At 41.9% G+C, this 26,743-nt stretch overlaps 1 protein-coding gene and 1 pseudogene across 1 annotated transcript; both read right to left on the bottom strand.

The window, feature by feature from the left end:
- LOC117095273 overlaps positions 1-26,743 on the bottom strand; it is a 1,129,150-nt pseudogene that overhangs the window by 1,052,872 nt on the left and 49,535 nt on the right.
- On the bottom strand, positions 9,549-11,393 carry LOC117095257 (ubiquitin carboxyl-terminal hydrolase 17-like protein 6). The gene has a single exon (XM_033232053.1). It carries the CDS (start codon positions 11,136-11,138, stop codon positions 9,549-9,551), a length of 1,590 nt encoding a protein of 529 aa, XP_033087944.1. The 5' UTR covers positions 11,139-11,393.

Raw genomic sequence — 26,743 nt, 5'->3', positions numbered from 1 at the left:
AAGGCTTCAGGATCATGATTCTGCTTGTTCAAAATAGTCACTAATAGCTCTGCTTTTGTCCACAGCTGATCTAGGCACAAAGGTATTCGGGACTCATCAAATGTAAAGTTTCTCAACTTTCACGTTATAGTCAGTATTGTGTAAGGTGAACCAATTGAGATGTCTGTGGTGTTGGCTATAATATCTCTTGTTAATTGTCAGTCCTTCTCAATTAGGGCATAGAAACAATTTTTTTCTCTCAAAAATTGGAATGGATGCCCCTCCTCTGTGGGCTTCCTCTTCAACATTGTCTTATCTCTTCTTAGAATAAGGTATCCGTTTGTAAATGACTGATCCTTCAGGTCAGTTTTCCCATAGACTTTTCATAAAGAATAATTTATGTCACTGATTTTGGTACCCCAGCTTCACCATAAATTTGATATTTGTTCTTGTTTCAGGTTTGGCAGAATTCAAGTTTGGCAGAATTCATGTGGCTGTTTTCAGACTGATGTTTTCAATCCTGTTCAGATATGTTAAAACAGGGACAGGCATGGTGGCTCACGCCTGTAATCCTGCACTTTGGGGGCTGGGCAACAAGGCAAAACCCTGCCTTGACAGAAAATACAAAAATTAGCCTCCACAAAAAACACAAAAATTAGCTGGGCAAGGTCCCAGCTACTTGGAAGGCTGAGGCAGGAGAATCACTTCAGCCTGTGAAGCAGAGGTTACTTTGAGCCAAGATTGCTCCACTGCACTGCAATCTCGGTGAGGGGAGTGAAACCCTGTCTCAAAAAAGAAAAAAAGTTCAAATAAACTAGTATATGTGTGTTTTGAGGCAAAAGCTAAAAGTTCATGCATAGTTTTTTCATCATTGTTATTTTGCATGAACTTATTGAAGCCCCCTATTATTTGGCATAATTTTCTCATCTTATTAATTTCTATATACATACAGAATCTCCAATTTGTGTAAACCTTTCTTCCCAGTTACTGAGCAATTATTTTAAATTTGAAAAATATGAGCTATTTTAATCTATATTTTTGTTTTCTACTTCCGAATATTTTAGAGGAAATATGGATAATGAGACTTGTAAAATGGAGATGTTTGGAAGTTTCTGTTACCAATGACAAATTAATTTTTAAATAATTTCAGGAAAATATAGGTGAATGTCTGTACTTTCATGTGAACATTCATAGTAAAACAGATTTTTGAATTTTTACCTTTGATAAACTTTAATGTAAAATATGTGAGTAAATGTGTACTTTGTTATTCCTCATGAACATTCTCAAGTTTATGCTGTCTGGATTTTCTCAGGACCAATTACAAGCTGTATATGCTGCTGAAGTGCCTCAAAGATTATGTCCCAAAGAGAGTGCCCTGCTGTTTTTCCAATATTAATTTCTCAATTTTACCAAGTTACAAGTTTTTTTTCATAAAATATAAAACGTTTTGCCTCCAGCAGAAATACATTTTGGAAGATAACTTTCCTGTGGGTAAGGGGTATAAAGGAAGCTTGGATTTGTTCTGAGAAAGGGAGAGGGGACTTCTGCCCATTGCCATGCACATCTGATTTTAGGGCTGAATGCCTTTCTGAGCTTGGCTCACTCCTCTCAAACTTGCTGTTAAATGGACACAAATTAAAGGGAAATAATTGTACACCATTTGGGACCAAGGAATTCGGATATCTAACCATTATTATTTGCCCCCCCACCCTCTCATGCTTCCAGATCTCTAGTGTCTCTCATTCCACTTCTATGTCCAGGTGTAGAATTATTTAACTCACACTTACAAATGACAACTTCATGTGTTCATTTGTACAGATTCTCTTCCTCCTAGCTACCTCTGAGACTGCAAGAACAACCACTCCTCCCCCTCCTCCTTCTCAGCCTACTCAAACAGAAGACCAAGAGCATTATATATATATATATATATGCACACACACACATACATGTGCACATATATATACACACACATATATATACACACTCAAATATACATACACACACATGTATACATATACACACACACACACTCATAAAGAATTTGCATTTTAAAGAATGGCAGAACCATAGTTGTTCAAAAATCAACTATATAATTCTATATATGATAAATGTCTACTAGAAAGTTCACGTTGAAAATTGCAAACAGGGCCGGGCGCGGTGGCTCAAGCCTGTAATCCCAGCACTTTGGGAGGTCGAGACGGGTGGATCACGAGGTCAGGAGATCGAGACCATCCTGGTCTACACGGTGAAACCACGTCTCTACTAAAAATACAAAAAACTAGCCGACGAGGTGGCGGGCGCCTGTAGTCCCAGCTACTCAGGAGGCTGAGGCAGGAGAATGGCGTAAACCCGGGAGGCGGAGCTTGCAGTGAGCTGAGATCTGGCCACTGCACTCCAGTCCAGGCGACAGAGCAAGACTCCACCTCAAAAAAAAAAAAAAAAAAAAAAAAGAAAATTGCAAACAGGACTTAGAAAAAATAAAGTTTTTAAAAATTTTATTTTATTTCATTTTAACTTCAGGGATACATGTGCAGGACGTGCAGGTTTGTTACATAGGTAAGTGTGTGTTATGGTGGTTTGCTGTACCTATCAATCCGTAACCTAGGTATTCAGCCCCACATGCATTAGCTATTTATTCTGATGCACTCCCTCCCCACTCACCCCAAGACAGGCTCCAGTGTATGTTGTTCCTCTCCCTGTGTCTATGTTTTCTCGTTGTTCATCTGTATTTGGTTTTAAGTGAGAACATGTGTATTTGGTTTTCTGTTCCTGCATTAGTTTGCTGAGAATAATGGTTTCCAGCTTCATCCATGTCCCTGCAAAGGACATGATCTCATTCCTTTTTATGGCTGCATAGTATTCCATGGTGTATATGTATCACATTTTCTGTATCCAGTCTGTCACTGATGGGCATTTGGGTTGATTCCATGTTTTTGCTATTGTGAATCGTGTGGCAATGAACATATGCATGTAAGTATCTTTATAATGCGAGAATTTATATTCCTTTGGGTATATACCCAGTAATGACATTGCTGGGTCAAATGGTATTTCTGATTCTAGGTCTTTGAAAAATCACCACACTGTCTTCCACAGTGGTTGACTTTACATTCGCTCCAACAGTGTAAAAGTGTTCCTGTTTCCCCACAGTCTCACCGGCATCTGTTGTTTCTTGACTTTTTAATAATCTCCATTCTGACTGGCATGAGATGGCATCTGACCGTGGTTTTGATTTGTATTTCTCTAATGATCAGTAACGTTGGGCTTTTTTTTCATATGTTTGTTGGCTGCATAAATGTCTTCTTTTGAGAAGTGTCTGTTCATATCCTTTGCTCACTTTTTAAAATATTTTTATTTTCATAAAGACAGAGTCTCACTGTGTCACCCAGGGTGGAGTTCAGTGGCACAATCTCGGGTCACTGCAACCTCTGCCTCCCAGATTCAGGCAATTCTTCTGTCTCAGCCTCCTGAGTAGTTGGGATTACAGGCACCTGCCATCACATCCGGCTAATTTATTGTATTTTTAGTAGAGACTGAGTTTCACCGTGTTGGCCAGGTTGATCTTGAACTCCTGGCCTCAAGTTATCTGCCCACCTCACCTTCCCAAACTTCTGGGATTACAGGCATGAGCTACTGCACCCAGTTTTTGCCCACTTTTATATGGGGTTGGATTTTTATAATTTTGGGTTTTACATTTAAATCTTTAATCCATTTTCAGTTCATTTTTCTGTAAGGTATAAGGAAGGGGTCCAGTTTCAGTTTTCTGCATATGTCTAGCTAGTTTTTCCAGCACCATTTGTTATTAAATAGGAAATGCTTTCCTCATTGCTTGTTTTCATCCAAAATAAAATGGTTGTAGATGTGCAGTCTTATTTCTGATATCTCTATTCCATTCCATTGGTCTCTATGTGTCTGTTTTGTTCCACTACCATGCTGTTTGGGTTACTGTAGCCTTGTAATATGGTTTGAAGTCAGGTAGCATGATGCCTCCAGCTTTGTTATTTTTGCTTAGGATTGACCTGGGTATATGGGCTCTTTTTTCATTCCATACGAATTTTGAGGTAGATTTTTCTAATTTTGTAAAAAATGTCCATGGTAGTTTATGGGAATAGCATTGAATCTATGAATTACTTTGGGAAGTATGGCCGTTTTCATCATATTGATTCTTCTTACCCATGAGCACGGAATGTATTTCCATTTGTTTGTGTCCTCTCTTGTTTCCTTGAGTAGTGGTTTGTAGTTCTCCTTGAAGAGATCCTTCACTTGCCTTGTTAGCTGTATTCCTAGGTATTTTATACTCTTTGTAGCAATTGTAAATGGGAATTCATTTGTGATTTGGCTCTCTTTTTGTCTATTGTTAGTGTATAAGAATGCTTGAGATTTTTGCACTGATTTTGTATCTTGAGACTTTGCTGAAGTTGCTTGTAGCTTAAAAATCTTTTGGGCGAGGTGATGGAATTTTATAGATATAGGATAATGTCATCTGCAAAAAAAGACAGTTCGACTTCCTCTTTTCCTGTTTGAATATGCTTTCTTTCTTTCTCTTGTTGATTGCCTGGGCCAGAACTTCCAACACTATATTGAATAGGAGTGGTGGTGAGAGAGGGCATTCTTGTCTTGTGCCAAATTTCAAATGGAATATTTCCAGCTTTTGCCTATTCAGTATGATATTGACTGTGGATTTGTCATAAATGGCTCTTATTATTTTGAGGCATGTTCCATCAATACCTAGTTTCATGAGAGTTTTTAACATAAAGGAATGTTGAATTTTATCAAAGACCTTTTCTGAGTCAACTGAAATAATCATGGGGTTTTTGTCTTTAGTTCTGTTTATGTGGTGAATTACTTTTATTGTTTTGCATATGTTGAACCAGCCTTGCACCCAAGGGATGAGGCCGACTTGATCTTGGTGGATAAGCTTTTTGATGTATTGCTGGATTTGGTTTGCCACTACTATATTGAGAATTTTGCATCAAAGTTTATCAGAAATATTAAGCTAAAGTGTAGAAAATACATTGAAAATAATAACAGACTGATTAAAAGACTAAATAATATGAATCCTAAGTGTTTTCACAACTGACTTATAGAGTAAAAGCATTGCCAAACTAAATGAGCTTGGCCAAAAACTGTACAGGGTCTGAGATGTTGTCTCAACTTCCATTACTCATTGTGAGGTGGACCTGCAGTAACTATATTTGATGCAAAATTTCATGTTGATGGAAGCTGAGATGTCCTGCAGTCTCAGAGGGACAGAATTCTGGTGTACCTCCCTTTGGCCTGTTAGGAATGAAGATCTAGTCTCTGCAGGTTTTGTCAAAATTTACAAGATGTAGGAAATAGGGCAGGATTTAGGCTGTGAGGCGAAGCCGAGAGGTATAAAGAAACAGCTTCTGACCCAGGCCTGATGATGTCAGGATACTTTCAGAGGGGATGGTGGAGTGAGCATAGTACAATCTTTGGAACCATTCCTTCCCCTTATTTGTTCATAGGCCAGATGTGCTCAACCAAGGGGCATCTCGAGTCTGATGAAGAGAGTCCTGGAGAGACAAAGGGGCAATCCTGATGAAGAGGCTCAACAAGGAGGAAGGAGCCACCATTTTCTCTCCTGAGAAAAATCCTTCTCCCTAGGAAACCATAGGATTTTCCTTGGTCCCAGTGAGAGTTTTCCTGAGTGAAGAGAACAGAGAGCAAGGGAATGATGTGTTATCTGTTTCCACCACCTGCAGTGATTCTGAAACCATGGGGGACAGGAGAATTATCTTCAGAATCATGAGCAATCCAGATGCCATGGTTTCACACAAGACACTGGAGGTTCTTATCTCTGGTGGGTAGGCACTGGTCATTGATATTCTTTAAAGCTCACTCGTTGATTACAAAGTGAAACAAATTAATAATCTACTGCAAGTTTTACTAATCTCACTTTACTTCACACACAATTCACACAGACACATTGCTAATATACACATTTTGATGCTTGGACAGGGTTGGACCCAGGATTCTGTACTTCTATGGAGCCCTGTGTTCTGCCAAGGTGTCATTTACTCTCAGGTGAGTAAACTGATCACCATAACTAACAAGAGATTGATCTGTGACGATTAGAAATGAAAAGACTTGTTGGTTATGTTTTATTGGGATGGATTCTATTAACATTTAAATACAGTTTAAAAACACAGATTTACAATGAAAAGTAACAAGCAAATATAAAAAGTGAAGGGGCTATTCCCCAAACTAGTTTCCAATGAAATACCACCAGAGAAAAACAATTCTCAGGACAGGGGTACTGCTTCAAAGACACAGATTTCACAGCTGGATGGTTGATCTCGAATTTCCCAAAATTCCATCCTTTACTCATGAAATGCAGTTTATTTAAGAACTTTCTAATTTGACTGTAGTTTCATACACACACACTTCCGTGTTTTGTGTATTATTCCATTTATGATAAGTATAACTTATTTGAAAATGAGTTACATACTGGTGAGAAAATTTTCCCTTTAAATTAAACTTAAACTGACACCATAAAATGAGCAGCATCCGTTTATCTGTTCCAAGAATTACCTAGGTTCTACCCAGGGCACCTGAGGTTGCTTGAAAACAAATGCAAAAAAAGTTGGGGTAAAAAATAAGAACGCCCTTCAATGTTACAAATGCATCCCAGTTTCAATTATTCACATTCGCAAGAATGATTCACATATATACCACATTAGCAAAATTTCACCTACTCTCGTCTACCAATTGACTAATCAAAACAAACCAAGACAGAATAATAAATTCAAATCCATCCAGTAACCTGAGGGGGAAACCTACACCTCAAAAAGTAGTACATAGGATGTCATCTACTGTGAAAATGCATGCACAGAGACAGTCGCTTCACATGATCAGAATACTCAAAACCCCACAAAAACATTATATATGGTATCATCTTGAAATGAAGCCAACACTAACCAGTTGTCCCTCTTGCATAAACAAAAACCTGAGGACCACATTATGTTATGTAGGAATGGCTGAAACTCTGTGTGTGTGTGTGTGTGTGTGTGTACGTATAGGGATCCATGGAATCCAATAGATATTCCAGCGATAACCTTTCTATGTTCAGCCTCTTGATTCCATATCCGAGTGAAATGACTTGCCAGTATGGAAGAAGATAAGTCTTTGCAGGAAATGCACTTGTGGAAGCTAGATAGCCAAATCATAAAGCATCGAGTGCTGGAAACATGCACTGAACTTAGATGAAATACTCAATGCACAAATTAGACTGTGAAAGACCATCAGGAAATCATGCAATCCCTGAGAGGCTGATTGATGACATCCCCGAATTTATGATTGTAAGAACAGAGAAATACGACATTCTATTTCCAGTGGTTGCGGACGTACGAAATCAATTTAAGAAATCATGAAATCAAGAAACTTGAGTAATCGGAAGCTATGCCAACTAAAACCTTTGGTTCATGTAACAAAGGATGAAAACAAAAAGCACATGTCACACACCAGGGGAGATGACATTTTCCTATGTATGTGATAATGGATCCACATTTGAGAGAGATGCAATAAGAAGTTCTAAATTTGACAAAAAGCAAACAACCAGAATTAAACACTGGAAAAGCCTGGGTGACGGGAGTGGGGCGCCCTGTCTCAAGAAGAAAGAAACAGAGAAATTTGAAAGCAGGGAGTGAAACAGAGGTTTGTACACCATTGTTACTACTGGCCCTTGTTTCAGTAGGAAAGGGCGAAAAGAAGGCATTTATCTCATGGATTCTTGCATGGATTGTTCAGGATCTGCGATGTTGCCTCCGTTTCCCCCAGTTAGGCATTGTGTGGTGGACTGGCAGTTCCCACATTTGGTGCAAAATGTAAAGCTGATGAATGTAGACATGCTCCCCAAACTAGGAGGGGCAGAATTTGGGTGTGTCTTCAGGTCCTTTGGCTTACCAGGAATGAAGATCCTGGCTCCAGGGATTTTGTGAAAATGTCTTAGAGAGTGAGAAACGGGGCAGAATTTAGGCCCAGCGCCAAGGCCTCGAGGTGTCAAGAAACACCCTGGCCTCAAGGCCCATGAAATCAGGATGATTTTAGGGAGGATGGTGGAATGAGAGGACTGTGACCTTTGTCCCCGTTTCTTTCCATTGTCTTTTCATGGGGCAGGTGTGTTCAATCAGAAGGCTTCCCGAGCCCGATGGAAAGAGTCCTGGGGGAGGAAAGAAGCGCTGCTTAGAGAGTTGGTCCCCAGGGAGAAAGGAGCCACGATTTTCAGGAGGATGATCCCCAGAAGCGTGAGCAGTCCAGATGCCCTGGCTTCACACAAGACGCTGGAGGGTGTTATGTCTGAAGCCGGGACCTGGGCATCGATGTTCTTTCATGCTCATAACTGATTTTGAGGTGAGCCCGATGGATCACCTGTCTGCCAGTCATGCTCATCACGCTGTAGTTTGCACTCACGTCACACAGAGACACTGTTAATGCGCACATTTGTGTGTTTGAGCAGGCTTGCACCCAAGATTCTGTGATTGTACAGAGCCCTGAGTTATGCCCTGGACATCTTTACTCTCAGGTCGGTCAACTTGGATCACTGCACCGAACGAGAAATGGAGCCCGAAATCCAATCAGCGAATACACAAAAGGAAGGGGCCATTTCCTACAATCATTTCCACTGCAACACCACCTCGGATGAACAAGTCTCATTGCAGGTCAGGGACTGTGCTTCAGAGATGCACCTTTCCCACCTGAACGATTGACCAGGAATCTCCCCAAATGCCATTTTTATGCACACCAAATGAGATTTATTTCGGTGCTTGCTGATTTTAATTTAGTTGAATACACACACGCTCCTGTGTTTGATTTCCTTTATTATCAAGACGACTTACTTCCAAAGGATTCACATCCCAGTGGGATGATTTTCCGCTTCAATTCATTGGAAATGGACACCATTCAATAGGCCAGTGTGTCTGTTTCCAGCATTCTGTGGGTTCCACCAAGGGCGCAAGTCCTCGGGCGCCTGAGGTCCATCCAGCAAGCAATGTAAAAACGGTGAGGCAGGTTCAAAAGAAGAACACTCTTCCTCTCTTCAAATGCGTTCCGGTTTCCACTACTCAAGGTGGCGAGAAGTATCCACAGAAGTCCCACGTTTGCAAAATTTCAACTTCTGGTTCTCACCAACAGCTGACGACTGAAACACACCCCAAGAGAAAATAGTCAACCCCGTCCCCTGCAATAACCTCATGCCCAACCCTATACCGCAATATGTCCTATTCAGAAATCCACACTGAATGTCATCTACCATGAACATAAACACACAGACCATCCCTCCACAGGTTGAGAAGACTCACGACTGCAAAACTCGATGTTTCCCATGTCTGGGCTCATCCTGAAACGCAGCCATCACTATCCAGTTATCCCTCCTGTGTAGACAGAAACCTGGGCTCCTCATTACTTTATGTCGGATTGACTGTGTATGTGATGGTGTGTGTGTGTGTGCGCGCGAACCCCCTCGTGGGTCTGAGTGTGTGTACGTGTAGGTGTGTGTGTATGAGTGTGTGTTCGCGCGCACTCCTGCGTGTGGGTGGAGACTTTCCCTGAGATCACTGGCACACAAACAGAGCCCTCTTGCTGTGTTTGTTCCTCCCTTTGGATCTCCTGGTCCTCCCTTGCAGAGAACTGAGTGTGCCAGTGTTCATGGACTCCTGATGTGTCAGGTTCCTTGAAGAGAGGTTCAGCAGGGAGCTTTGCTGTTCAGGATGACGGTTGCTCATCCCACTCTTGTATTTTGATGGATGAATCACAAGCACGTTGGGAGGCAGGGTACGTTCGACTTTTCTGACGTTGAAGTCAGGCTTGGTTTTGTTTTGCTCTTGGAGGAACTTCCAGTGGTCTAAGGTGCTTTCCTGAGTGGCTCTTTCCACCAAGTCCTCCTCCAAGTCGGGTTCCTGGAGGCAGGGTTCCCTCTGGAGCTCTCCTTGCGTTGCTCGCCTGCCTGTGTGTTCAGGGCCAAGGGCTCCTGGTTCCCTGCCTATTGACACACTCTCACCGCGTCTTTCCAATTCACTCCTCTGGATGTAAAAGAGGACATAGGCCTGTTGACTCAGGACAGAAGCGATGCTACAGGCAGTGACCTCGGCGTCATCCATTTTATACCACTGGCCTCCAGGAGCTCTGACATAAGAGAGGTAATGTCCGTTGTGACAACTCCACCCAGCATGGACCAGCACAGCATAGAGGACATAGACAAGAGGCCCTCTGTTCTGCTGAGACGTGTATGGCTGCATGTCAAGGCACTCAGGGTATTGCACATTCTTGGCAAGTTTGTTGCCTGTGACATCGGAGAATCTCTTCAATACAAGGATGAGGACCTTGGCAGAGGTGTGTACAGTGAACGTCTTGGAGGCAGGTGCCTTCTGGAGACAAAGACCACAATGATAGGCATTCTCTCCATTGAGTTCTTCGGGCTTCACCACCTGTTCCAAAGCTTGCTTCACACTCTGAGCTGCCTGGATATCCAGGGCGATGTCCAGGTAAGGGTCAAAGGTGTCCGAAACGCCCTGGCAGTGGAGACACTTGATTTGAGATCTCCAGTAGCCTCCAAATATCTGGTGGATGAGGGTGGTGTCCTTAGAGTCATGATCTACCTGCTTGTGCCCAGGAAGGCATGCCTTTCTCATGGCATCCACAATGAACATCAGAAATTCATGGGCATCCTCCTGCTTGCCTCTATGGAAGCCAGCAGCCAGTGCCTGTGAGGGCTGGATGACGTGGTCAGGACGGTGGAGGGCCTGTGTGATGTGAGCTTCCATCGTACACAGCATGCAGCACTTGTGACGATGACAAAGTTGAGAGTGCTCCCGGGACAGCATGTAGTTGGCAAGGGGTGGTGTGTATGTTAGGCACTGCAGGGAAGCATTCATGTAGCAAGTGTTTCCCATATTCTGGAGCCCAGCCCCCACCGCAGCAGGTCTCCTGCTACTGAGAGGAAGCTTCTCCCCGGGGGCAGGCTGTCTTGCCACAGGAGTCAAATCATCACAGAGGTCGACATGGGTCTCACATGCCAGTGGTGACTTCTCAGGTAGAGAAGTTGGCTGGATTTCAGCAAAAGCTGCATCTGGCCGAGAAGATGTGAGTTTTGAAAACTGGTTGAACTGCCATTCACCTCCCAAGTGGAGTGAATCGGCCTCCATGTCACCAGGAGCAAGGATCACAAGCTTTTTCTGATGGGACCGCACGTTGCAGACAGAAAGACGCTATCTCTTCCGAGAGAGTCTTCAAATGACCCGCTATCTGGCCGCATCAGCCCTTATATAACTCATCCCCACCTACCGCGAACACCCCACCCACCCATCAGGTACGCGATCCACCAATCAAATATCAGCACTCAATTTAATTAAGGAATGAGTCATAGGGTGTGTCCCCGTGTATTCCCCAGGGAATTCAACAGACACAGCCCACATCGTGATTTATAGAACACCTGAAGAAAATTGACGCCTCAGGATGATAGGCACATAGGAGTGCAACCGGCTTAGGACAGTGGCCACACATTTGCCTTAGTTTCGGTAAAACAATGCCAGGGAAGAATTGTGTACCTGTGAAACAGTGTGTGTATGCTTGCGTGTGTGTGTGTGTGTGTGCTTGCATGTGTGTGTGTGTGCGTGTGAGTGGGCGAGAGCACACGAGCACTAGCAAGCACGCCCGCGTGAGTGTGTCTCTGCGTGTGTTTATGTCTGTGTGTGTGTGTGTGTGTTTGTGCTGAGATGTACTTCCAAGTATGTGCATTTGGCAGATACGATCATCCTTTCGGTGACTGAAGGACAAGAAGTCGGACGTGTGCTTTCTGACTTGAGTACAGTCAAGGAAGTACAGTAATTAACACAGCGTACTTGCTTCCTTAACAACAAAGGAGGGATTCGAGGAATCCAACAGACATTCCAGCGATAACCTTTCCATGTTCAGCCTCTTGATTCTATATCCGAGTGAAATGACTTGCCAGTGGGGAACAAGATAAGTCTTTGCAGGAAGTGCTCTGGTGGGAGCTAGATACCCAAATCATAAAGCATCGAGTGTTGGAAACATGCACTGAAGTTAGACGATATACTCAATGCACAGTTTAGACGGTGAAAGACTTTCGGGTAATCATGCAATCATCGTGAGGACGATTGATGACATTCCCCGAATTTATGATTGCAAGAAGAGAGGCATAGTCATGACATTCTATTTCCAGTGGTTGGGGACGTACGACGGCAATTTAAGAAATCATGAAATCAAGAAACTTGAGTAATCGGAAGCTATGCCAACTAAAACCTTTGGTTCATTTAACAAAGGATGAAAATAAAAACCACATATCACACAGCACGGGAGATGACATTTTCGTATGTATGTGATAATGGATCCACATTTGAGAGAGATGCAATACAAAATTCTAAATTTGACAAAAGCAAACAACCAGAATTAAACACTGGAAAAGCCTGGGTGACGGGAGTGGGGCGCCCTGTCTCAAGAAGGAAGAAACAGAGAGATTTAAGAGCAGGGAGTGAAACAGAGGTTTGTACACCATTGTTGCTCCTGGCCCTTGTTTCAGTAGGAAAGGGCGAAAAGAAGGCATTTATCTCATGGATTCTTGCATGGATTGTTCAGGATCTGCGATGTTGCCTCCGTTTCCCCCAGTTAGGCATTGTGTGGTGGACTGGCAGTTCCCACATTTGGTGCAAAATGTAAAGCTGATGAATGTAGACATGTTCCCCAAACTAGGAGGGGCAGAATTTGGGTGTGTCTTCAGGTCCTTTGGCTTACCAGGAATGAAGATCCTGGCTCCAGGGATTTTGTGAAAATGTCTTAGAGAGTGAGAAACGGGGCAGAATTTAGGCCCAGCGCCAAGGCCTCGAGGTGTCAAGAAACACCCTGGCCTCAGGGCCCATGAAGTCAGGATGATTTTAGGGAGGATGGTGGAATGAGAGGACTGTGAGCTTTGGCCCCGTTTCTTTTCATTGTCTTTTCATGGGGCAGGTGTGTTCCATCCGAAGGCTTCCCGTGCCCGATGGAAAGAGTCCTGGGGGAGGAAAGAAGCGCTGCTTAGAGAGTTGGTCCCCAGGGAGAAAGGAGCCACGATTTTCAGGAGGATGACCCCAGAAGCGTGAGCAGTCCAGATGCCGTGACTTCACACAAGACGCTGGAGGGTGTTATGTCTGAAGCCGGGACCTGGGCATCGGTGTTCTTTCATGCTCATAACTGATTTTGAGGTGAGCCTGATGGATCACCTGTCTGCCAGTCATGCTCATCACGCTGTAGTTTGCACTCACGTCACACAGAGACACTGTTCATACGCATATTTGTGTGCTTGAGCAAGGTTGCACCCAAGATTCTGTGATTGTACGGAGCCCTGAGTTATGCCCTGGACATCTTTACTCTCAGGTCGGTCAACTTGGATCACTGCACCGAACGAGAAATGGAGCCCGAAATCCAATCAGCGAATACACAAAAGGAAGGGGCCATTTCCCACAATCATTTCCACTGCGACACCACCTCGCATGAACAAGTCTCATTGCAGGTCAGGGACTGTGCTTCAGAGATGCACCTTTTGCAGCTGGACGATTGACCCGGAATGTCCCCAAGTGCCATTTTTATGCACACCAAATGAAATTTATTTCGGTGCTTGCTGATTTTATTTTAGTTGAATACACACACGCTCCTGTGTTTGATTTCCTTTACTATCAAGACGACTTACTTCCAAATGACTCACATACCAGTGGGATGATTTTCCGCTTCAATTCATTGGAAATGGACACCATTCAATAGGCCAGTGTGTCTGTGTGTCTGTCTGTTTCCAGCATTCTGTGGGTTCCACCAAGGGCGCAAGTCCTTGGGCGCCTGAGGTCCATCCAGCAAGCAATGTAAAAACGGCGAGGCAGGTTCAAAAGAAGAACACCCTTCCTCTCTTCAAATGCGTTCCAGTTTCCACTACTCAAGGTGGCGAGAAGGATCCACAGAAGTCCCACGTTCGCAAAATTTCAACTTCTGGTGCTCACCAACAGCTGACGACTGAAACACACCCCAAGAGAAAATAGTCAACCCCGTTCCCTGCAATAACCTCCCGCCCAACCCTACATCGCAATATGTCCTCTTCAGAAATTCACTCTGAATGTCATCTACCATGAACACAAACACACAGACAATCCCTCCACAGGTTGAAGAAGCCTCACGACTGCAAAACTCGATGTTTCCCATGTCTGGGCTCATCCTGAAACGCAGCCATCACTATCCAGTTGTCCCTGTTGTGTAGACAGAAACCTGGGCTCCTCATTACTTTATGTCGGATTGACTGTGCATGTGATGGTGTGTGTGTGTGCGCGCGCGAACCCCCTCGTGGGTGTGTGTGTGTGTGTGCGTGCGCTCTCCTGGGTGTTGGTGGAGACTTTCCCTGAGATCACTGGTACACAAACAGAGCCCTCTTGCTGTGTTTGTTCTTCCCTTTGAATCTCCTGGTCCTTCCTTGCAAAGAAGTGAGTGTGCCAGTGTTCATGGACTCCTGCTGTGTCACATTTGCGTTATTTTACTTAAAATATTGCTAGGGAATATCTCTATACTTATGAAACCGTGTGTGTGTTTGTGTTTGTGGTTTGCTTGCGTGAGTTTGTCACATGCGCAATCATACCCTTGTGAGTGTGTCTTTGTGTTTATATGTCTGGATATGTGTGTGTTTTAGCTGGGATGTGCTTCCAACTGTTTGCTTTTGGCATATACGATCATTCTTCAAGCATTGTAGGACAGGAAGTCGGACCTGTACTTTCTGACTTGAGAATTGTCAGTGAAGTACAGTTAATAACACAGCCTATTTGATTCCTTAATATCAAAGAAGAGATCCGTGGAGTCAAATAAATATTCCAGCGATAACCTTTCCTTGTTCAGCCTATTGATTCTGTATCCGAATGAAATGACTTGCCAGTGGGGAACAACACATGCCTTTGCAGGAAATGCTCTTGTGGAAGCCATATACCCAAATGGTAAAGCATCAAGTGTTGGAAACATTCACTGAAGTTAGACGAAATACTCAGTGCACTATTCAGACTGTGAACGACTTTCAGGAAATCATGCAATCACCGACATATCAATTGATGACATTCCCTGAATTTATGATTGCAAGAAAAGAGAAATACTCATGACATTCTATTTCCAGTGATTGCGGACGTATGACGGCAATTTAAGAAATCATGAAATCAGAAAACTTGACTAATCAGAATCTATGCCAACTAAAACCTTTGGTTCATTTAAGGAAGAAAGAAAATGGAAACAACATATTACACAACATGGGAGATAATATTTTAATGCGTATGCGATAATGGATCAACATTTGAGGGAGATGAAATGTAAAGTTCTAATTTGAGAATAGCATATAGCCAGAATTAATCACTGTAAATGCCTGGGTGATGGAAGTGAGTCCCTATCTCAAGAAGAAACATAGAGATTTAAAAGCAGGGCGTCTAAAAGAGATTTGCATACCATTGTTAATACTGGCAGTTGTTTTAGTAAGAAAGGGAAAAATAAACCATTTGTCTTAGGGATTCTTGCATCTATTTTTCATCATCTGAGATGTTGCTTGATATTCCAGTTAAGCATTGTGTGGTGGACTTGCAGTTAACACATTTCATGCAAAGTTTCATGCTGATGAAGGCAGACTTGTTTCCCAAACTAAGAGGGAGAGAATTTGGGTGTTTCTTCGAGACTTTTGGCTTACTAGGAATGAAGATCCTGGCTCTAGGGATTTTCTTAAAATTTTTCAGATAATGAGAAAGAGAATAGAATTGAGGCCAGACACCAAGGCCTCGAGGTATACAGAATCATCCCCGGTCTTGGGGCCCATGAAACCAGGATGATTTTAGGGAAGATGGTGGAATGAGGGGAGTGTGACCTTTGGCCTCCTTTCTTTCCCTTTTCTTTTCATGGGTCAGGTGTGCTCTATCAGAAGGCTTCCTCTTTCTGTTGGACAGAGTCCTGGAAGAAGAAATGAGCCCTGCTGAGAAAGATGCTTCACAAGGAGGAAGAAGTCACCGTTTACGGGAGCATGATCCCCAGAAGCATGAGAAATCCAGATGCCGTGGCTTTACATAGGATGCTGGAGTTTCTTTTCTCTGGATCCAGGACCTTGGCATCGTTGTTCTGTAATGCCCATAACTGATGTTGAGGTGAGTCCACTTGATAACCTGTCTGCGTGTCATGCTCGTTACACTGCAATTCACACACACGTCACACTAAAATCACTCTGAATGAGCATATTTATGTGCTTGAACAATGTTGCACCCAGGTTCTGTGATTCTACAGAGTCCTGAGTTCTGTCCTGGACATCTCTACTCTTGGGTAGGTCAACTTTGATCACTGTACTTAATGATAAATGAACCATTAAATCTAATCAGCAAATACACTAAAGCAAGGGGCCGTTCTCCACAATCGTTTCACTCTGGTAGATCAACTTTAATAACTGTACCTGCCGGGCGCGGTGGCTCAAGCCTGTAATCCCAGCTCTTTGGGAGGCCGAGACGGGCGGATCACGAGGTCAGGAGATCGAGACCATCCTGGCTAACACGGTGAAACCCCGTCTCTACTAAAAACTACAAAAAACTAGCCGGGCGACGTGGTGGCGCCTGTAGTCCCAGCTATCCGGGAGGCTGAGACAGGAGAATGGCGTGAACCCGGGAGGCGGAGCTTGCAGTGAGCTGAGATCCGGCCACAGCACTCCAGCCTGGGTGACAGAGCAAGACTCCGTCTCAAAAAAAAAATAAAAATAAAAAATAACTGTACCTAAGAAGAAATCGATATGTGATGATTCCACATCAAAGAACCTGTTGATTTTTTGCCATTTGAATGAATTATGTTAACATTTAAATAGAGTTTAAAACCCCAGATTTCCCATGAAATCTAATCAGCAGATACACAAAAGGAAGGGGCCATTCTCCAAAATCGTTTCCACTGAAGCACCACCAGCAATAAACAAGTCTTATTGCAGGAAAGCGATCCTGCTTCCAAGATCCAGTTTACACAATTGGATAATTGACCCAGAATCTCCCCTAATGTTATTTTTTACACCCCAAGTGAGATTTATTTCACGGTTTTCTCATTTTATCTCAGCTGAATACACACACTCCTGTGTTTCAATTTCTTTCAAACACCTTTGAATAATGAAGTATCTTGCTGCGTCACCCCTTATATAACTAATGCCCACCCACCGGTTCCACTACATTTACTCATCAATTACCCAATTTACCAATGAAATATCAGCAGTCAATTAAGTTTTGTGTCTTAGGTTGTATCCTTTTGCATTGCTCACGGAATTTAATGGACACAGCTTAAATTGTGATTATAGAACAGTTGAAGCAGATTTACTAATCAGTGTCGTGGGCAAATATGATAGGAGTGGAACTGGGTTAGGACAGGGGCTACACATTTGCCTTATTTCATGTAAAACAATGCCAGTTAACAATTGTGTACATATTAAACACTTTGTGCCTGTGTGTGTATTTGTATCTTTGTGTCTGGATGTGAGTGTGTGTGTGTTGAGAAGTACTTCCAAGCATGTGCATCTGGGAGATAAGATCATTCTTTCAGCGATTGAACAACAAGAAGTTGGAACTACACTTTCTGATTTGAGAATGTGCAGCGATGTTATGTAATTAACACAGCATATTCTGTCTTAATTAAGATGGAGAGATCAATGGAGTCAAATAGACATTCCAGAGATAACCTTCCCATTTTTGACCAATTGATTCTATATCATGTTGCAATGATCTGGCTGTGGGGACAAGACAAGTCTTTGCATGAAATGGTCTTGTGGAAGAAATATATGCAAATAATAAAGCATCAAATGGTACTATGCCTTCAAATTGTAGAAATATTCACTTAAGTTTGAGGAAATTCTCAATGCCCAAAATAGACTGTGGAAGACTTTCAAGAAAACATGCTATAACCCAGAGATTAATTGAAGATATCCACTGAAGTTATGACTGCAAGAAAAGAGAAATATTCATGGCATTTTATATCCAAGGGTTTCTTGTATATGACAGCATATTTTGAAAAGTCAAAATCAGAAAAACTTGACAAACACAAAGATATATAAGCTAAAACCTTTTGTTCATTAAAGGAGTGATGAGAGGCAGTTCCAAGATGGCCGAATAGGAACAGATCCAGCCTCCAGCTCCCCGCGTGAGCGACACAGGAGATGGGTGATTTCTGCATTTCCAACTGAGGTACCGGGTTCATCTCACTGGGGCTTGTTTGACAGTGGGGGCAGGACAGTGAATGCAGCCCACAGAGCGACAACAGAAGCAGGGGGAAGCATCACCTCACTCAGGAAGTGCAAGAGGGAAGGGAATTCCCTTTCCTAGGCAAGGGAAACCGTGATACACAGCACCTGGAGAATTGGGTTCCTCCCACCCTAACACTGTCCTTTATCAAGGGTCTCAGCAAACGTCACCAAGAGATTATATCCCACATCTGGCTTGGAGATTCCCACGCCCACAGAGCCTCCCTCATTGCTAGGACAGTAGGCCGAGATCTAACTGCAAGGAGGCTGCAAGGCTGGGGGAGGGGCGCTTGCCATTGCTGAGGCTTGAGTAGGTAAACAAAGTGGCCGGGAAGCTTGAACTGGGTGCAGCCCACCACAGCTCAAAGAGGCCTGCCTGCCTCTCTAGACTCCACCTCTGGGGACACGGCATAGCCGAACAAAAGGCAGCAGAAACCTCTGCAGATTTAAATGTCACTGTCTGACAGCTTTGAAGAGAGTAGTGGCTCTCCCAGCATGGAGTTTGAGATCTGAGAACAGACAGACTGCCTGCTCAAGTGGGTCCCTGACCCTGAAGTAGCCTAACTGGGAGACACCCCCACTAGGGTCAGATTGACACCTCACACCTCACACAACCGGGTACCCCTCTGAGACGAAGCTTCCAGAGGAATGATCAGGCAGAAACATTTGCTGTTCAGCAATATTCACTCTTCTGCAGCCTCCACTGCTGCCACCCAGGCAAACAGGGTCTGGAGTGGACCTTGAGCAAACTCCAACAGACCTGCAGCTGAGGGTCGTGACTATTAGAAAGAAAACTAACAAACAAACAGAAAGGACATCCACACCCAAACCCCATCTGTACATCAACATCATCAAAGACCAAAGGTAGATAAAACCACAAAGATGGGGAAAAAGAAGTGCAGAAAAACTGAAAATTCTAAAAATCTGAGCACCACTCCCCCTCCAAAGGAATGCAGCTCCTCTCCAGCAATGGAACAAAGCTGAACAGAGAATGACTTTGACGAGTTGAGAGAAGGCTTCAGACGATCAAGCTTCTCTGAGCTAAAGGAGGAAGTTCGAACCCATACCAAAGAAGATAGAAACCTTGAAAAAAGATTTCCTGAATGGCTAACTAGAATAACCAATGTACAGAAGTCCTTAAATGACCTGATAGAGCTGAAAACCATGACACGAGAACTACATGACAAATGTGCAAGCTTCAGTAACTGACTCGGTCAACTGGAAGAAAGGGTGTCAGTGATTGAAGATCAAATGAATAAAATGAAGTGAGAAGAGAAGTTTAGAGAAAAAAGAGTAAGAAGAAATGAACAAAGCCTCCAAGAAATATGGGATTATGAGAAAAGGCAAAATCTACGTCTGATTTGTGTACCTGAAAGTGATGGGGAGAAAGGAACCAAGTTGGAAAACACTCTGCAGGATATTATCCAGGAGAACTTCCGCAACCTAGCAAGGCAGAACGACATTCAAATTCAGGAAATACAGAGAATGCCACAAAGATACTCCTCTAGAACAGCAACTCCAAGACACATACTGTCAGATTCATCAAAGTTGAAATGAAGGAAAAAATGTTAAGGGCAGCCAGAGAGAAAGATCGGGTTACCCACAAAGGGAAGCCCATCCGACTAACAGTGGATCTCTCGGCAGAAACTCTACAAGCCAGAAGGGAGGGGTGGGGCAATATTCAACATTCTTAAAGAAAAGAATTTTCAACCCAGAATTTCATATCCAGCCAAATTAAGTTTCATAAGTGAGGGAGAAATAAAATCCTTACAGACAAGCAAATGCTGAGAGATTTTGTCACCACCAGGCCTGCCCTACAAGAGCTCCTGAAGGAAGCACTAAACATGGAAATGAACAACCGCTACCAGCCACTGCAAAAACATGCCAAAATTTAAAGACCGTCGAGGCTAGCAAGAAACTGCATCAACTAATGAGCAAAATAACCAGCTAACATCATAACGACAGGATCAAGTTCACATGTAATAATATTCACCTAAATGTAAATGGGCTAAATGTTCCAATTAAAAGACACAGACTGGCAAGTTGGATAAAGAGTCAGGAGCTCTTGTAGGTCAGGCCTGGTGATGACAAGACCCATCAGTTTGCTGTATTCAGGAGACCCATCTCACATGCAGAGACACACATAGGCTCAAAAGAAAGGGATGGAGGAAGATCTACCAAGCAAATGGAAAACATAAAAATGGCAGGGGTTGCAATCCTAGTCACTGATAGAGTTTAAACCAACAAAATCAAAAGAGACAAAGAAGGGCATTACATAATCATAAAGGGATCAATTCAACAAGAAGAGCTAACTATCCAAAATATATATGCACCCAATTCAGGAGCACCCAGATTCATAAAGCAAGGCCTTAGAGACTTACAAAGAGTCTTAGACTCCCACACAATAATAATGGGAGACTTTAATATCCCACTATCAACATTAGACAGATCAATGAGACAGAAAGTCAAGGATGTACAGGAATTGAACCCAACTCTGCACCAAGCAGACCTAATAGACATCTACAGAACTGTCCACCCAAACCAACAGAATATACATTGTTCTCAGCACCACATCACACTTATTCCAAAATTGACCACATAGTTGGAAGTAAAGCACTCCTCAGGAAATATAAAAGAACAGAAATTATAACAAACTCTCTCTCAGACCACAGTGCAATCAAACAAGAATTCAGGATTAAGAAACTCAATCAAAACTGCTCGACTAAATGGAAACTAAACAACTTGCTCCTGAATGACTACTGGTTACATAACGAAATGAAGCAGAAATAAAGATGTTCTTTGAAACCAATGAGAACAAAGATACATCATACCAGACTCTCTGGACACATTTAAAGCAGTGTGTAGAGCAAAATTTATAGCAATAAATGCCCACAAGAGAAAGCAGGAAAGATCTAAAATTGACATCCTAATATCACAATTAAAAGAACTAGAGAAGCAAGAGCAAACACATTCAAAAGCTAGCAGAAGGCAAGAAATAACTAAGATCAGAGCAGAACTGAAGGAGACAGAGACACAGAAAACCCTTTAAAAAATCAATGAATCCAGAAGCTGGCTTTTTGAAAAGATTAAAAAAATTGATAGACAGCTAGCAAGACTAATAAAGAAGAAAAGAGGGAAGAATCAAATAGATGCAATAAAAAATGAGAAAGGGGATATCACCACTGACCCCGCAGAAACACAAACTACCATCAGAGAATACTAAAAACACCTCTACATAAATAAGCTAGAAAACCTAGAATAAATGGATAAATTCCTGGACAGATACATTCTCCCAAGACTAAACCAGGAAGAAGTTGAATCCCTGAATAGACCAACAACAGGCTCTGAAATTGAGGCAATAATTAATAGCCTACCAACCAAAAAAGTCCAGGACCAGAAAGATTCATAGCCAAATTCTACCAGAGGTACAAGGAGGAGCTGGTACCATTCCTTCTGAAATTATTCCAATCAATAAAAAAGAGGGAATCCTCCCTAACTCATTTTATAAGGCCAACGTCATCCTGATATCCAAAGCCTGGCAGAGACACAACAACAACAAAAAAGAGAATTTTAGACCAATATCCCTGATGAACATCCATGCAAAAATCCTCAATAAAATACTGGCAAACCAAATCCACAGCACTTCAAAAAGCTTATCCACCATGATCAAGTGGGCTTCATCCCTGGGATGCAAGACTGGTTCAACATACACAAATCAATAAACGTAATCCAGCATATAAACAGAACCAAAGACAAAAACCACATGGTTATCTCAGTAGATGCAGAAAAGGCCTTTGACAAAATTCAACAGCTCTTCATGCTAAAAACTTAATAAATTCGGCATTGATGGAACATATCTCAAAATAGTAAGAGATATTTATGACAAACCCACAGACAATATCATATTGAATAGGCAAAAACTGGAAGCATTCCCCTTGAAAGCTAGCACAAGACAGGAATGCCCTCTTTCACCCCTCCTATTCAACATAGTGTTGAACTTCTGGCCAGGGCAACCAGGCAAGAGAGAGAAATAAAGGGTATTCAATTAGGAAAAGAGGAAGTCAGATTGTCCCTGTTTGCAGATGACATGATTGTATATTTAGAAAACCTCATCATCTCAACCCAAAATCTCCTTAAGCTGATAAGCAATTTCAGCAAAGTCTCAGGATACAAAATCAATTTGCAAAAATCACAGGCATTCTTATACACCAATGACAGACAAACAGAGAACCAAATCATAAGTGAACTCCCATTCACAATAGCTGCAAAGAGAATAAAATATCTAGGAATCCAACTTACAAGGGATGTGAAGGACCTCTTCAAGGAGATCTACAAAACACTGCTCAATGAAATAAAAGAGGACAGAAACAAATGGGAGAACATTTCATGCATTCCATGCTCATGGATAGGAAGAATCAATATCGTGAAAATGGCCATACTGCACAAGGTAATTTACAGATTTAATGCCATCCCCATTAAGCTACCAATGACTTTCTTCACAGAATTGGAAAAAACTACTTTAAAGTTCATATGGAACCAAAAAAGAGCCCGCATTGCCAAGACAATCCTAAGTCAAAAGAACAAAGCTGGAGGCATCACACTACCTGACTTCAAACTATACTACAAGGCTGCAGTAACCAAAAGAGCATGGTACTGGTACCAAAACAGAGCTCTAGACCAATGGAACAGAACAGAGCCCTCAGAAATAATACCACACTTCTACAACTATCTGATCTTTGACACACCTGACAAAAAAAAAGAAATGGAGAAAGGGTTCCCTATTTCATAAATGCTGCTGGGAAAAGTGGCTAGCCATAAGTAGAAAGCTGAAACTGGATCCTTTCCTTACACCTTATACAAAAATTAATTCAAGATAGGATAGAGACTTAAATGTTAGACCTAAAACCATAAAAACCCTAGAAGAAAACCTAGGCGATACCATTCAGGACATAAGCATGGGCAAGGACTTCATGTCTAAAACAACAAAAGCAATGGTAACAAAAGCCAAAATTGACAAATGGGATCTAATTAAACTAAAGAGCTTCTGCACAGCAGAAGAAACTACCATCAGAATAAACAGGCAACCTACAGAATGGAAGAAAAATTTTTGCAATCTACTCATCTGACAAAGGGCTAATATCCACAACCTACAAAGAACTCAAAAAATTTACAAGAAAAAAAAAAACCATTAAAAAGTGGGCAAAGGATCTGAACAGACACCTCTCAAAAGAAGACATTTATGCAGTCAACAGACACATGAAAAAATACTCATCATCACTAGCCATCAAAGAAATGCAAATCAAGACCACAATGAGATACCATCTCACCCCAGTTAGAATAGTGATCATTAAAAAGTCAGGAAACAACAGGTGCTGGAGAGGATGTGGAGAAATAGGAACACTTTTACACTGTTGTTGGAACTGTCAGCTAGTTCAACCATTGTGGAAAACAGCGTGGCAATTCCTTAAAGATCTAGAACTAGAAATACCATTTGACCCAGACATCCCATTACTGGCTGTATCCCCAAAGGATTATAAATCATGCTGCTATAAAGACATATGCACTCATATGTTTATTGCGTTACTATTCACAACAGTAAAGACTTGGAACCAACACAATGTTCATCAATGATAGACTGGATTAAGAAAATGTGGCACATATACACCATGGAATACTATGCAGCCATAAAGAGGATGAGTTCATGTCCTTCATAGGGACATGGATGCAGCTGGAAACCATCATTCTCAGCAAACTACTGCAAGAACAGAAAACCAAACACCACATGTTCTCACTCATGGATGAGAATTGAACAATGAGAACACCTGGACAAGGGGGAGTATCACACACCAGGGCCTGTTGTGGGGTGGGGGGAGGAGGGAAGGAAAACGTTAGGAGATATACCTAATGTATAAGACGAGTTAATGGGTGCAGCACACCAACATGCCGCATGTATACATGTGTAACAAATCTACACGTTGTGCATATATTCCCTGGAATATAAGCTTTAATAAAGTAAAATAATAAAATAAAAAAGGGACGATGAAAATAAATGAAATGTAACACAGAGCATGTGAGATAATGTTTTAATACATATCTAAAAATGTCTTAAAATTCAATAGAAATAAAATAAAATCTTCTAAAACTTGACAAAAGGAAACAACAAAAATTACAGACTGGAAAAGCCTGGCTGACTGGAGTGATGTCCTGTCTCAAGAAGGAACAAACAAACACACAAACAAGCAAAGGAATCTGAAAGCAGAGAATCAAACAGATATTTGTACATCGTTCTTCCTTCTTCCTACTAGCACTCTTCATAGTCGGAAAAGTCTAAAAGAACCCAAATGTGTCACGAATTACTTCATCAGTTTTTTAGGATCTGAAATACTGCCTCAATTTTCAGTTACTCATTGTGGGGTGGACCTGCAGTTACCACATTTGGTCCAAAATTTTATGTTGATGAAGGTAGACCTGTCCTGCATTTTCAGAGGGACAGAATTCTGGTGTTTCTCCAGGTTCTTTGGCTTACCAGGAATGAAGATCCGGGAAGAATGTATGTGTGTGTGTGTTGTGTATGTATGTATGTTTGTATGTACATAAGTATTTCCTGTTTTTAAATTTAAAAAATACGGGATACATGTGCAGAACGTACAGGTTTGTTATATAGGTATCCTCTGCCATGGTGGTTTGTTGCACCTATTGACTCATCCTTTAAGTTCTCTTCCCTCACCCCCAGTCCCTAGCGGGCCGTGTTGTGTCGTTCCCCTCACTGTGTCCTTGTTTTCTCAATGTTCAACTTTCACTTATTAGTGAGAACATGCGGTGTTTGATTTTTTTGTTACTGTGTTAGTGTGCTCAGTATGATGGCTTCATCCATGTGCCTGCAAAAGACACGATCTCATTCCTTTTTATGACTGCATAGTATTTTATGGTGTATATGTACTACATTTTCTTTATCCAGTCTAGCACTGAAGGGTATTTGGGTTGGTTTCATGTCTTTGCCATTGTATATAGTGCTGCAATAAACTTACATGTGCATGTGTCTTTATAGTGGAATGATTTATATTCCTTTGGGATATAGCCAGTAATGGGATTACTGGGTCAAAAGGTGGTTCTGGTTCTAGATCCTTGAGGAATCACCATACTGTCTTCCACAATGGTTGAACTAATTTACAGTTTCCCCAACAGTGTAAAAGCGTTTCTCTTTCTTCTCAGCCTCACCAGCATCTATTGTTTCTTAACTTTTTAATAATCACCATCCTGATGGGTGTAAGATGGTATCTCATCGTAGTTTTGATTTTCACTTCTCTGATGATCAGTATTGTTGAGCTTTAAAAAAATATTTATTGGTTAGATAAATGTCTTCTTTTGATAAGTTCTGTTCATATCCTTTGCTCGCTTTTGATGGGGTTGTTTGTTTTTTTGCTTGTAAATATGTTTAAGTTCCTTGTCAATTTTTTTATTAGACCTTTGTCAGATGGGTAGGTTGCAATAATTTTCTCCCATCCTGTAGGTTGATTGCTCATGCTGATGATAGTTTCTTTGCTGCGCAGAAGGTCTTTAGTTTAATTAGATCCGATTTGTCAATTTTGGCTTTTGTTGCAATTGCTTTTGACATTTTTGTCATGAAGTCTTTGTCCTTGCCTGTGTCCTGAATAGTATTGCCTAGGTTTTCTTCTAGGGTTTTTATGGTTTTGGATTTTACATTTAAGTCTTTAATCCATCTTGAGTTAATTATTGTATAAGGTGTAAGGAAGGGGTCAAGTTTTGGTGTTCTGTATATGGCAAGCCAGTTTTCCCAGCATCATTTACTGAATAGGAGATCCTTTCTCCCTTGCTTGTTTTTGTCAGGTTTGTCAAAGATCAGGTGTTCATAGATGTGTGGTGTTATTTCTGAGGTCTTTGTTCTGCTCCATTGCTCTATATGTCTGTTTTGGCAGCAGTAGCCTGCTGTTTTGGTACTGTAGCCTTCTAGTACAGTTTGTAGTTAGCGTAATGCCTCCAGCTTTGTTATTTTTGTTTATGATTGTCTTGGCTATATGGGGTATTCTTTGATTCCATATGACATTTAAAATAGTTCTTTCTAATTCTGTGAAAAATGTCAACGGTATTTTGATGAATCTCTAATGTTTGGGCAGTATGGCCATTTTCACAATATTGATTCTTCCTATTCATGAGGATGGAATGTTTTTCCATTCGTCTGTGTCCTCTCTTATTACCTTGAGCAGTGTTTGCAGTTGTCCTTGAAGAGGTCCTTCACATCCCTTGTACTCCTAGTTGTATTCCTAGGTATTTTACTCTCTTTGTAGCAATTGTGAATGGGAGTTCATTCGTGATTTGGCTCTCTGCTTGACTATTGTTGGTGTAATGGAATGCTTGTGATTTTTGCACAATGATTTTGTATCTTGAGACATTGGCGAAGTTGCTTATCATTTCAAGAAGTTTTCAGTTGAGATGATGGGGTTTCTCAATATGAAGTCATGTCATTGGCAAACAGAGACAAGT

This window comes from Trachypithecus francoisi, unplaced genomic scaffold (genome assembly GCF_009764315.1).
Source record: "Trachypithecus francoisi isolate TF-2019V2 unplaced genomic scaffold, Tfra_2.0 Lachesis_group13, whole genome shotgun sequence".
In the NCBI taxonomy this organism is placed as follows: Eukaryota; Metazoa; Chordata; class Mammalia; order Primates; family Cercopithecidae; genus Trachypithecus; species Trachypithecus francoisi.
The sequence above is the reverse complement of the archived record's forward strand: the minus strand, read 5'-3'. Positions and strand labels throughout refer to the sequence as shown.

What these genes read in the sequence shown, in the direction of transcription:
- LOC117095257 (XM_033232053.1), bottom strand. Translation starts at nt 11,138, where the DNA reads ATGGAGGCCGATTCACTCCACTTGGGAGGTGAATGGCAGTTCAACCAG.